Consider the following 13517-nt stretch of genomic DNA (forward strand, 5'->3'; position numbering starts at 1 on the left):
CTCCCAGAGTCAGAGGAAGGAAGGGAAAGGCACTTTTGACCATGCATATTCAGCCCTGGAGTTGGGGCCATCCAGACAAGGCCTAATGGAATAGAAGAAAGAACTTTAGGCTTAGAACTTTGAGTCCCAGTTCTGCCACTTCCTTGTTGATGTATGCATGCGTGTGTACCTGTCTCTGTGTATGTGACATTGAGCAAGTCATTTCCCCTCTCTCAGCCTCAGTTTCCTCACGTGAAAAGTGGGGATAACTTTATTTGCCTTACCTAACTCCTGGGACAGGGACAAAAGATGAGGGACCCATTGCAAACTGTGCAGTCTTAAGCTACCTAAACTGCTGTTATTCGTACTATTAGCCCTAGTCCTAGGCTAGACGCCCATCTCACTCCCCACCCAGGCGTACAGCAAGGACCCAGCCAGCCTCCTTTCTCCACTTAGCAAAAGACATCAGTGGAGTTTGTACAAGAGGGGATTTCAGTTTCCCAGCTAAGACCCCTCCACCTTGTCTACCCCATTTGGAAGATTTCAGGAGTTTTCTTGTTTTGGGTGATCACTTCAGTAACTATATTTTTTAGTGAATCGGTAACCCAGGGTGGTGAGGAAGCTGTCCCCAATCTGAATCCTTGAAAACTAGCGCCCATGCCATGTGCAATCGGCTTGCATTCTGGAGAAAGCTGCCTTTTCTCATGTACATACGGGCCTGCACACGTATGTACAGGCGTACCCTGTCTGGTGTGGCCAGGTTCTAGAAAACAGTTTTCTAGTTACCCAAGAATTCTGGGGCCTAGCTGTTTCCATAGCTACCTGCATGGGGCCCCCATTGGGGGCCTGTGAATCCTTGGCTTTCCGAGTGTGCCTCGATTCCGCTTCTGGGATTTGTTAGTCTAAATAAGAGAGATCATTGGGACAGGACCTTACTTGTCAGCTAGGAAAAGCCTCCACAGGCCCTCAGCCGCAGTAGCATTCTTTTCACTCTGTGGAGGCAGAACCCAAAGGGCCATTCAGTGCCTGCTCGGGGAGGTGCTCTCCTCCTTCCTTCCAGGCTGGCCTGGGAAGGAGACTGAGAGCATCCAGAAAGGGACAGTTCCTCCTGGCCCTTCAGGGTTTCCCAGAGCTCTCTCGAGTTTCTGGGCCCCCCACCCGGGCCTGAGAACTAGGGAAGCCTTTTGAACCTGGGGGTCCCGAATTTGTTTCATATTCGGATAACTTCAAGAGAGTCGGTTTCCTTTGTCATTCTATGGATTTTGTTGTTTGCACGGAAAAACAGTATTCAGAGAAGGGGTCCAGCTGTGGGCCAGGAGACTGAGAAAGGTTAGGAATCCCTGCTGGAGGGAGACTCTGGGAAGGAGCTAAGGAACGTTTTTTCCCCAATCCTGGCTTGAGTAACAGGAGTCCATCAGGAAAGCTATGAAGGAAAGGTCCTCCCTAAGAGGCCAGAGATGAACCCCTTTCCCACTGCCCTGGGCTACTTTCACCCTTGAAGAATAAGAGCAGCTCCACATGGATATAGTCCTTTATGGGAGATGTGGGCCTTGTGTCAGAACTGGAAGGCAACTTAGAAAATATTTACTCCTATGCTCTCATTTTACAGATGAGAACACCGAGGCTCAGAGAAGGGAAGCAACATGCCTAAGGTCACCCAGCAAGTTAGTGGCAGGGCCAGGCTTATAACCTCATCTGACTCCATTAAATGTGGTTTTTCCCAAAGGACCTTCTTGCCTACCATCCCTTTCCTCTATATGATCTCATCTCTTCAGTTGTCTTGGAAAGTCAGTAATCCCCATTTTTCCAATGGGGAGGCTGAAGCTCAGAGCAGCTGAACTCCTTGTGTGAGATCACATGGCTCCAAAATGAGAGGGCCAGGCCCCTCACCATGGGCTCTGAGCAATGAGCAGAACTGAGGCAGGCTCTTTAGCATCAACATGGCCCTTCCACCACCAGAGAAACTCATGAGCTTGGTAGGGTAGGCTAGCGTGGCAAGGGCTGACTCCTGTGGCTGTGAGGGCTAGTGGTCAGCTTCAGATAAGGTGTGCTTTGAAAGCACACAGAGATATTTGGTTGTTAGATTGGTAGGAGGGCATGTGAACCCAAGCCTCCCTCCATCCCTACCTGTCTCCTCTCTGACCTCTAACCTGCATGATGTATTGATTGCCCCCTACCCTTCCTCACTCCATCTTCATCAGTTCTCACTGTTTTACAGTTAACTCTGCTGTTTGCTGCATGCTGCGTGAGCGCGAGGGCCCTGGTAAGATTCTGTGATTCCTTCATTCAAATAGATGTGGCAGTGGGTTTTGGGGCACTTCCCTCCTCCATTCAAAAATGTGCCACCTCCCTGGTTGTCTCAGGCTCTCTTGGAATGAAGAAGTCGCCTGATGTAGCTACGGATCTGAGCGGGGCTCCCCGGATGCCAGCTGGTATCCTCATGACTGACAAAGATGGGAAATTCACAAAGGGAGCATGTTTAGCCCTTGGCAGCCAGAATGCCAGAGCCTGTCAAGCACCATGTGTAAAAAGCCTCAGGCCACCCGAAAGACAGTGTCAGTTCCATTCAATTCCCATTACTATTATTATTCCCAGCCAGTTCTATACTAGGCACTGGGAGGATACAAGCCTTTCAGAGCTTGGCAAGGGTAGGACCAGGTAGCCTGGGCAGGGAGAAGGCACAAATAATTCTTTCTCTGCTTCCTACCAGCCTTTGGGCGCTTAGCCAACAAGGGAGTGAAATCCTCCAATTCTTAGAAATGTTTGCAATCCGGATTCACTGTTTGGAGTGTAAAGCTAGATATTCTGCAAGGACCCCTCATGCCTTTGATTAATTACAAACTAGAGCAGTCTCCGCCTCAGCCTTTCAGCATGGCCCAGCATCCTCTTGGTGAACAATTCTCCTAGTGCCTGGAGTTCTCCAGCTCCTTTCAAGGGAGGCTTCTCTGGTTAGAACAAGCCTCAAAGGAAGCTAGAAAATAAGCCCTCTTTGGCTCGAAGGCCAAGGAAAACCTGTTCTCTCTCTCTACCCTGGTTAGGGAGTTGGGGGTGGGGGACAGAGAATGCCTGGGATGGAAGGGGATTCCATATTGGGTTTATTAGCACTTGAGAAACCCGTGAACTATGCATTCATCCATTTAATGAACACTCATTGCATTCAGGGTTACGAACTAGACTCTGGATAGTGAGGAAATCTAGAGTAGTTAGGCGATCCAGGACTTGATCAGACAGCAGTAATCATTCTCTCTGCTGCCCTCCAACCTTTTAAAAAAGAGTCAGATAGAGAAACTGTGGCTCTGAGATTCTGTGCAACTTAATCTGATTCTTTCTCCTCTACTGTGTAAGGGGCCAGGAGTCAGGAAAGACCTGGGTTCTAATCCTGGCTGACACTGACAAGCTATGTGACTAACATTTGCTCAGACTCTTCCCCTCTTGGAGCCTCAGTTTTCTGATCTTTAAAATGGGGCTAGTAATGCTTGCAATCCCTATCTCCTAGAGCTATTGAGTACAGAGTGCTTAGTAAGCCTTAAAGCTCTGAAAACATGAGTTATTATTCTTCACAGTTATTGCGTTTATATACATAAACTAAGATATCTGTCCCTAAAACTGCTCAGGACTGGAGTTTAAAAGGCTGGGAAAATTCCTTCACTGACTGATGCAGGGCAGAGGGGGCAGTGAACCCCATTGCAAAGAACTAGGAGACATGGGCTCAGGTTGTGACCTCGTCACTCACTTTCTGGAGGATTTAAGGCAATTCACTGGTCTTCTCTGTGACTCACTGGTTAGATGAAGAAGCATGCCTACTTTGCAACTGGACCTTTGCAACTCAAAGAAAATGAAGCCTGGTTTTGTTTTGAAGCCCTTACCTTCTGTCTTACAAGTGATTTGAAAGCAAGTGGTTCCAAGGCCGAATGGCAATAAGAGCTAGGCATGTGGGTTAAGTGACTCTCCCAGGGACACAGCTAGGAAGTGTCTGATGCCAAATTTGAACCCAGGACCATCATTCTCAGGCTTGGCTCTCAAGTCACCTAGCTTCCCCTTGAAGCCTGTCTTAAAGCTTAAAGCACTCTCTCTCCACACTACTCCTTTGACCGTTCTGGCCGCCAGGGTACTGCAGGAGCTTCTTCAAAGGGCAGAAGGCGAGAGAACTTCAGTTCCCCAGCCTCCTCCCAAAGCACTAGGTGCTAAAAGAGGTGCAGCTCTACCTAAGTCATTTTGAAAGCCCAAACCAATGATGGTGCCATAGAAGAGATCATAAAACCTCCGTCCCTCCTCATAGCAGAGGCAGGAGATTACCATGGCAGAATGGTGTGCTTTCTCAGATCCGATCTCTCCGAAGATGTTTTTGTTTAATTATTTTTGCTACAAGAGAGGGTTTAATGGGGGTGGAGGAGAGGGGGAGAAAAGTCTGTGCTATAAAGAGCACCCAGACATTTAGCTAAGGCCTCCTTATTGTGAAGAGGAGTGGTGAGCTTCAGACACAGGGCTCAGAAAGAAGGGGAAACAATTCTGAGGGGAAATGCTGCTGCTGGCTCATTCTCGGGCTGCTGAGGGCAATGTGTGTGGATGTGAGTGAGGCTTCCCAAGAACCTGTGCTTAGTGACTCCTCAGCCTACATTTGAATCCGTTTATTCATTTGGAAAGTGTCGAATTGTGAGTTTGGATCTCCCAGAGATGGCCTTCCTGGAGGTTCTGGCTCCCCAGAGTCACATTCCACACCCAGTGAGCCATCCCTTCTCTTCCTTTCTCTACAGAGAAGGTTGGAGAATTCTGGGGGTCCGCAGAATACATTTAGCCTCTGCTAACGATCCCCTGAATTTCTGCCTTGGGAAAGACCTGAAAAACCATCTAGATCAACAGATACCTAACAGGAGTGGCCTTTACAGCACCCCCCCACCCCCCATGAGGGAGTGACAGGCAGCCTTGGCTTGAAGATTTCCGATAAAGGGGAACTCCAACTGAACAAATCTAATCTTCACACGATGCCCCTTAGGACACTTGAAAACAGTTAAGGCATCTCCCCTCGCCCGGTCTTCTCTAGGTTAAACATGTTCAATTTTTTTCACTCATTCGCATATAGCCAAGAATGAAGGCCCTACATCCTCTAGTTCATCAGTAGTCTTCGTAAAATGCAGTACCCTGAATGAAACAACATTGTCTTTAGGCTGACTGAGGGCCCAGGAGCTTTCTTGGCTGTATAGCACACTGATAATCCCTACTAAGCTTGCAGTCCACTAACCCTCCCAGATCCTTTTCAACAGAACAAGTGTCTAGCCAAGGGTCCCCTCTCTTGTACCTGTGAAGTTGGTGGGTTTTTTTTTTGATCCAAGCATGAGAATTTCTACTTATTCTTATTAGATTTCATGTTATCTGCTATTAGCCTTTCAAGATCTTTGAAATCCTGCCCATCACCCTATCCCTCCCAGGTTTGTATCATCTGCCAAGATGATGATCTTCTCTGTGCTTTTCTGCTCGTATGCTGATTAGGAACACCATTGTTCACTAGCACAGAGGCCTACTAGCTTTGGGCCCATATCCTTCCATCTTGTCCAAAGGAATAGCACTAAACAGTTTATGTCACGCTGTAGAACACTCTGTCCATTAGAGTCTTTGTTTCTACCAGAAAGAAATTTCTTGCTGATTTTGTATCTCTTAGACCCTTGTCCATGGTCATCCAGGTCAGGTGACCCAAGTTCTTCAAGGGCAGCTGGGGGAGCTCTTCCTGTTCCCTCCTTTAGAAACTCCCTTTTAGCATTTTTCTTCTGGCCCTTCCAGACCAAGGGAATTCTCCTCGGCAGAGAAAACTGAAGCCCCACAAAAAGGAGTTGTGATGTCTTTTCTTCATCATCAGCTATCATCCCCCACCCCTGAGCAGTCATTCTGATCCTTCTTTTTGCCCAGTATAACTTTTAAAACACATTCACAGGGGGTGGCTAGGTATCTCAGTGGATTGAGAGCCAGGCCTAGAGATGGGAGGTCCTGGGTTCAAATTTGGCCTCAGACACTTCCTAGTTGTGTGACCCTGGGCAAGTCACTTGACCCCCATTGCCTAGCCCTTACCACTCTTCAGCCTTAGAATTAATACCCAGTATTGATTCCAAGAGGGAAGGTGAGGATTTAAAAAAAAAACCACCAAACCCACATACACAGCCCTCTTTATTATTCTTAACTTTTCTTGCCATCCTCATCTCAGTGTGTGGCTTAGCCTTCCTGACACTGTTTCAGCAGGACTGTGTAAGGCTTTTGAATTCACTCTCCATTTTCTCCCCTTGCTTCTATCATTAGTACATGAGATTGTAAAACTCAGGTTGGGCGGCAAATTCTCTCTGCATCCAGTGGTCCCTCTTCCAATGAAGTGGCAGCCCACCAGCTGTGGCCCAAGCAGCTTAAAATGTCATTTGGAAATAGTTAACAAAATACAGAAAGCTACAGTAGAACACAGAGAATGTGAATATGTGGTTTTCTAAGTCAGCAGGGATCCTTCTATGTGGTTTAGTGGTCCCTGTTTTGATATGAGTATGGCATCAGTGATGGAGACAGCTCCCCCTTTTCCTCATCAGAATCATTTCTCTTTGGGTCTTCAGAATTTCATTTTGGAGAACTTCCCATCCTTCTCGGGAGGGCTGCTCCTGTAGATTGGAAGCGTTGGGGTCCTGCCTATCTTTGTTCTCACTGCTTTATAATTTTCTTTCAGCAAATTGAGGATGGGTCACATTCTGTTACAAACTCTAGCGTGGGGCGGGGGGTGGGGACACTTCTCTCCCAGAATTCCCATCATTTCCACCCCACAAACTGTTCCTTTCAGTTGGTGAGACCCAGATCAAGAAGAGAATTTGCCTTTGTTGCTCCCTTGCCCTTTGAAAGCATGAAACAATTGAATGGGCAAATCAGGAAATTGTGGGAGAATGTCATTTAGCTGTCCTGGTCATTTCTCAGTCTCTTTCCTAGCCTAATTCTGGGTCCTGCTTGTGACTCATCTCCTAAATTCACCTAGTTCTTTCTTTGTCTAGGCGGCCTGTAGTCTAGATTCGGATACTAATATCACTTCTCTTTCTGCCTCGGTTTCTCGTAATCCCAGTGCTCTCCACCATCCTTCTCCAACTCAGGGTACTGGCTTTCATCATGACTCTATCTTCATAATATACAATGCTACTTTGCCTCACCTTTACCTATCCTAATTCTTTTAGATAAAGTCTACCCTTCCAGAGCCACCATATTCCTAGTATGGCTCTCATTCTAGCTACCAATCTCTGTGACATCAAATTGGCTCCTTAAATCAGACTATCTAGTCCATCTTGCAAAACTCCAGTTTTCCTTTCCAAGTCTTTCTATCTCTGCCTTGATTCGGTTGTTCCTATACTTAAACATGGTCCCCAATTTTAATGAAAAATTAAAAAACCCATCACCTGCGTTCCTTTGGCCTCCCTTCTCTTACTAAAGACTTTTTAGGTTCCTTCTGGTGGTGTCATTGGTGCCCATTTGAATCACCAGAGGTGGGTAGTAGTCATCCAGTTCAACAAGTCTTGGGAAGCTCTCCATCAGGTCTTGGATGCCCACCCCAGGAAGACAACAAAGCCTTCCTTATTGCTATCAGCCAGCAGAGTGTCACTAATCATCCATCTCCCAGAAGGCTGCCTCCTATCATTTTCCGCCCAGCTCTTGCTAGGCACCTGGCAAAGGTTTAAATTTGGCGGTTCCTGGTGATGACCACTGTCTTCCACCTTGTGATGTGACTGTCCTGCCCTCAACCTACAGACCAGAGCCAAGACAGTTCTTGTCTGCCCCAGGCTAAGATTAAGAACTGTGTCTCCAGGTCTTGCCCTCCACTGAGTCACAAAAGCAGTCCCTCCATTTTTTCATGGCCTTGACACAACACGTGCAGAAAAATGTTCACCAGTGTCTAATCCTACCACATGTCCCCCCTGAGAAGGCTACCTACCTCACCTCCCCCTACTTCTGTCTTGGCTCCCGACTCACCTGCCTAATATAATCATTTTCTAGCTTGCTTATTCACTAGGGACCACAAATTTGACATTTTTCACCGCTTTGGGTAAATTCATTCATCTCCTAATTAACCCGAGTCCCTCACCCTTTCTTAGTCCTGAGCTCCTCTTGGTGAGTGTCCCATCACTACTCTTGTGAAATAGCCATCACCGTGACCCTTCACTATCACAAGTGTCCTCACGTTCTCATTGTGAGGCCGGGCACAATGCCAAGCCAAGTCCCTCTGGTGCTTTCAATAATGACCCTCCTTGCCTGACAGGCCAAATTCCAGGCGTCAGCAGGCCATGTTATCACAGATAGAAAGGTCTCCAGTGTCTCTGGTCACCCTATTTCTCTGGATTGCAGGTTGAAAGTTGGGTTGGTATAAACCTCTCTGCAAGTTTGCCTCGAGAGCAGGGAATTTATGGACCCCAAAGCACTTCCCTCCTCAAGTGGTGGGAGGAGTAGAAACACAGCTTTCTCTTCTATGATCCCCAAAGGGGATGTTGTTATACTCCTCTGGAGCCCAGAGGGAGAGCCAGGCTGTATGTTATCACAGTAACAGGCATAGTGACATGATTTGCCTCTTTGGAGATGCTCAAGCACTTTGCTTATGATGACCCACAAAGTCTTGTCCGGACGGGGTGTTGCAATTCCATTCTGTGGACTCCAAAACTGACCTCAGAAAATATTAGGGTGTTTCGGTTTGCCCTGGCGATTCTTATCACTTCTTTATTTTCTCTGCAAATCATTGCTGATTTAAAATGTCAAGCACAGATAACACTGTGCTCAGTACAAATAACCGCATCTACCGGAGATACAAAGGAAGGCCCTGACCTTTATCTCTGGCTAAAAGTCTGCTTTAAAAAGAGAATGTTAAACACCAGAAACTGCTTTTCGAATGGCTCCCACCTAACTGGGCCTTCCAGAAATGCTTTCCGGTGAGCCCATCTCCACATCAGAAGGGTGCGGCCACTTTTTAGACTTACCAGGCAGGGCCTGAGTTGGGAAGAATATTCTTGTTTTGTGGCTGCTGGGGGATTGAAAGAAAAAGAATTGTGTGGCAGTAATGTTGTAGCTAACTTGCTGTCTTTTTGACCTTCCTTTGCAGTAACCCGTGGCTGTGTACGGAATAGTTTTCCCTGCTACAGCTGGAATGGACCCACACTTGGCCTTTTAAGCTGAGGTTCCCTCTTTGAGAGCTTCTTCTAGCATGCCAGCTATGGTCCCCCATGCGATAATCAGCCCCTTCCTTTATCACTGACTGCTCCCCTCCCCAGTGGCCTGAGCCACTCTCCCCAGCATAGCCAGCAGCTTCCCACCGATCATGTATTTAGTTCAGACACAGGCATATGGATTTGCTTTGAGTTTTTAGCCCGTAGGGTAGGGTAGGGTAGGGTGGGAAGAGAAATCCGCCTTAGTCTTTAGGACAGCTAGCATTCGATTTCTTTTTCTCTAAAAGCTAGGGAAAAGTGAAAATCAGACAACAGTGGACGTTTCTTTTTTGCCAACCAAATGACAATGCTGTTTGAGCATAGCGTATTCAGTGAGGAGTTGAAATAACTTTATCTCAGTTGGCCAATGGGCCAGTGGTCTTTGGGGAGAGAGATTTAAAATGGCCACTGTGAACACCCAATGGTGCTCCCCTCCCAAATAAGCAAATACTTGGAGGTCTTTGTGGCTTCTGGGCCCAGGGAAGCTGCTTTGTTCTTCATTCAACATCTAAAATCTCTACTTTTCTTAATACCCCCAAAGAAATCCAGGGAGTATATTCTGCAGTGACTCCCACTGATGGTTGTCTATTTTTGTTAATAATAAAAAATACCCCGGGGGCAGCTGGGTGGCTCAATGGATTGAGAGCCAGGCTTAGAGATGGGAGGTCCTAGATTCAAATCCAGCCTCAGACACTTCCCAGCTGTGTGACCCTAGGCAAGTCACTTAACCCCCATCGCCTAGCGCTTACCACTCTTCTGCCTTGGAGTCAAGACTCCAAGATGGAAGGTGAGGATTTAAAAAATAAAATAATGATAAAAAAATCAAAAATCCCCTCATAGGGTAATGAACTATTGAGAATCACCCTCATTGGATCCTCATCAGGACCTGATTAACTGCAGATCTAGTTGAGATTCAAAGATGTGTCCTAGGTCCCTCAGAGAGAAGGCATTAGAGCAGGTATTTGAACCCAGGACCTTGATTCCAAAGCCAGGGTTCTTTCCAACATATCAAACTGCAGCTCTGCATTTCTGGGTAGATGATTTTACTATCCAGGCCAGCAGCAGTAGAACTCAGATGACTTCTTTTCCGGTCCTGACTCTTTCACTTAACTATGTGTTTCCCTGGTCAAATCCCCTCCCCTCTGTGAGCCTCTATTTCCCATTTTCAGATGACATCACTGGCCTAGATGACATCTAGACCTTTTTTCTACCTGGGATGTCCTTCCATCCCATGACGTCCTTTTCCCTCCCTGGACCTTGGTTTGCTCCTCCATAAAACAATCTTTTGCCTTTGCCGCGATTCTAAAAATGGACGACCTTATTCAGAGCCTCCAGTTTTCGGGTCAATATTCACTCTCTGTAGCACTGCCAGTGAATTCTCTAGGAATCATAGAACCAAAGACCGTCGAGCTCAAAGGGCGCCTTAGTGGCCTATGTGAGCCAACCCCCATTCATTTGCCAGGTGGGGCTAGTTATCTAATGTCAGGGGGCCCTTGGGGGCCCTGGAAAGGGAGCATTGAGGGGAACAGAAGAGGCTCTTTCCTGTCCTCCTATAATCAATGAGTGAAAGTAAAGTCTGACCCAAGCTAGTAAGCTCTTGATGAACACATTTACTTTCTCAGGTAACCGAATCTTACTGTAAGGACAAAAGGAACGACTTTTTTCCTTTAGAAAATGTTCTAAATTGGGATTGTGGCTATGCCATCAAGCAAAAGGCAGCCACAAGGGCTGCCTTTGGGCACACCTCAAAATGGCCAGTGCTTTCCTTTGTGTACCTTGGACAGCCCCCCCCCCCCACGGAGCCAAGGAGTTGGCTCTTGTTGCCAACCATTGCTTGAGATCATTTTGACATGAAATGCTGATTTGAAAAAGTGCTTGCATGTTCTAATTAAAACAAAATGACTTTAACTTGCGTGTGGTTTTCTTCCACCACCACCCTTTCAGCAGATTTCCGGGGTTCCCAGGATAGCCCCGATGGCATGCTGGGATCTTCTCCTCTCCCCCTGCCCCACTCTCTTGCTTTGAATGCACTTCTTTGGCTAATTCCATGTTTTCTCTCTCTCTCTCTCTCTCTCTCTCTCTCTCTTTCTCTACCTCTCTAGCTTTTTTTAATCTTGTCTTCGGCAGCTGTGTAAAGGAGAAGACTGCCACTGTAGAAGAGTTAGGGTCCTATATTGTCTCACAACACAGCCCCAGTGTCCCCCCCCACAAGTATTACCAGTGGTCACGTGTCCCTAAGCCGGGCAAGAGGCCATCTTCTGATATGCAAGTGCCTTGTTGTTACCAAACAAGGCCCAAGAGAACCAGCTTTGATGGGGACCAAACGTCAGTCATGCAGAGACAGCTGCAGCACTCATTCAGCCTCAGCCCAATGCCAGCCTTGCCCACCCTGTAAGTGCCCAGAGGCAACGAAGGGTCTGTCAGAGGCCACCTGGGCCAATCTGACCCCACACCCGGCTGTGGTTGGTTTGGGTTGGATTTTTTTAAAGCCAGTTCAAGGGTTTCTGTCTTCAGTGGATATCATACATTCTTAAACATGGAAGAGAAATTCAAGAGACATCATCTGTCCTTCAACAAGTGAGGAAAAATGGATCTGCCCTCCAAACCCAAGTGGTGAGAGACAGAGCGAGAGAGACAGAGATGGGAGGGAGCTCAGTCAAATAGGAATAAGGATACCCCTTAACACAAGCTTCTGGTCCCTTGGGGATCCCAAGAGAGGGTTTCTGCTCAGACCAGGAGCCAAGAGGAAGAGCTAGCCATACGTGATCAATCTGTCCTGACTTATTGGTTTCACTTACACCTAGATGACACACGCTCTTAGTTTCTCCCATGCTCCCCCACCCCCCTCTGCCACTGTTCTGCTGTTTTGTGAGGGACACCCTCCCCTGCATGTTTTTCAGGCTCTTCCTTATCCTCCTTTTGTCCTTTGCTCAAAGGGCCCTCAATGGCCAAAAGAAACACCTCCAAACCAGCACTGTTTAGCTCAAAGCCTTTCTACGATCCATGTCAATTTTCAATAAATAAAACGTGCAAAATAGTGGTGTGATCTGATCCATTTCATCTTTCATGAGTTTGTCTTTCTCTGGGTCAGAGGGAGGAACCCTGCGGGTTAAAAGACAATTCAGGGGCACCCATGTGGCACCAGGGCTAGTTGGGAGAACCTGGCTTCAAATCTGCCCTCAGATTTGAAGCCAGGCTGTGTGACCCTGAGCAAGTCACTTAACCCTGATTGCCTAGCTCTTGCCCTTCTATCTTCCAGCTGTTACTAAGACAGAAAGTAAGGGTTTTTTTTAATTAAGTAAATAGAAGGCAATTCCACAGGGTAATAAGACTATAGGTTGGTGGCACTGGGTGATTTCGAGATGAAGAGGCTGGCTTGAGAGCCACTGTTCCATTGGAGTGTGTCTAAAAAGCCAGGGATTGTTCTGAGAGCGCTCCTGGTTGTGGGATGCAGGGAGAGGGAGAAAGGAGTATGTCTGGAACACAGATTCATCATGAGAGCTATTTTAGTGCATAAGTACTGCTCAAATAAGAGGGAGCACTGAGGCTGTGGGGCACAGGGTGGGAGCCTGTTAGGAGAATCCTTCCTCACCAACACAGCAGGAGGTGAAGACTGATGGAAAGCAAAGCTGCCACCTGGGCAAAACAAGGGAGGCACTCAGGGGTTCAAAACTCAGAAAAACCTGAGGAAATGTGGCCCAAGCTACCCTGGGTGCCCTGGACCATTAGGGTTAGGGGGAGGTACAATTCCAATTCTTGCCTGGGAATGAGATTAGTCAGTTGTGGTATTTAATTCATTCTAACATTCCCTAGTTCTGGCCTTCCCAAATCCTCCCAGCTTCTATTTGGGGAAGAGATTTTGGTTGGGGGAGGAACAGGGTAAGCAAATATCCCAGGGCCCAAGATAGCCCTTCAAGGGAAATGGCCAAGCAACTGAGATACATACCGGCTGATTGGAGGGGCATCACCGTGGTATCCCCATCCCTCTAACATCTCCCTCAGTGCCCTTCCATGGCCTCACCATCCCCTTCGAGCTGGTTGAAAAGGCCTAAAGTTATGGGAAGCAGCTGCTACAGACAAAGGGCACCTGTGTGTTGCATCCACTATCATCCATAGATGACATTTGCTGGGGAAGCAGGACTGGTGGCCCAAAGGGCATGTAGCCAAATCTGTCAGCCTCGATTCATCTCGTCAAACTGCAGAGGAAATGGGAACCGTGCTCTCTACTTATGAAAGCCCAAGCTTTGATGCAACCGCAAATACCATGCTGAGTGGTGCAGCCAAAGGGGAAAAAACAAACTCTGGGGACCCTGGAACCCCAAAGAAGGGTCAGTTTGACAG

General features: G+C 47.4%; 1 protein-coding gene across 8 annotated transcripts in view; it reads left to right on the forward strand.

The window, feature by feature from the left end:
* SEPTIN6 (septin 6) overlaps nt 1-12213 on the forward strand; it is a 60047-nt gene extending 47834 nt beyond the window's left edge. For 2 of the 8 annotated variants that reach the window (XM_056809319.1, XM_056809318.1), the window contains 2 exons: nt 2181-2242; nt 11279-12213. In XM_056809319.1, the coding sequence (XP_056665297.1) occupies nt 2181-2242; nt 11279-11571 (355 nt within the window). In that variant the 3' untranslated portion in view covers nt 11572-12213. Of the gene's footprint in view, nt 1-1588; nt 1608-2180; nt 2243-9073; nt 11085-11278 lie in introns of those variants that run through there. The other 6 variants (XM_056809320.1, XM_056809324.1, XM_056809323.1 and 3 more) reach the window with 6 other exon arrangements.
* Nucleotides 12214-13517: the final 1304 nt, after the last annotated feature.

The sequence above is a fragment of the Monodelphis domestica genome, chromosome X (assembly GCF_027887165.1).
Source record: "Monodelphis domestica isolate mMonDom1 chromosome X, mMonDom1.pri, whole genome shotgun sequence".
In the NCBI taxonomy this organism is placed as follows: domain Eukaryota; kingdom Metazoa; phylum Chordata; class Mammalia; order Didelphimorphia; family Didelphidae; genus Monodelphis; species Monodelphis domestica.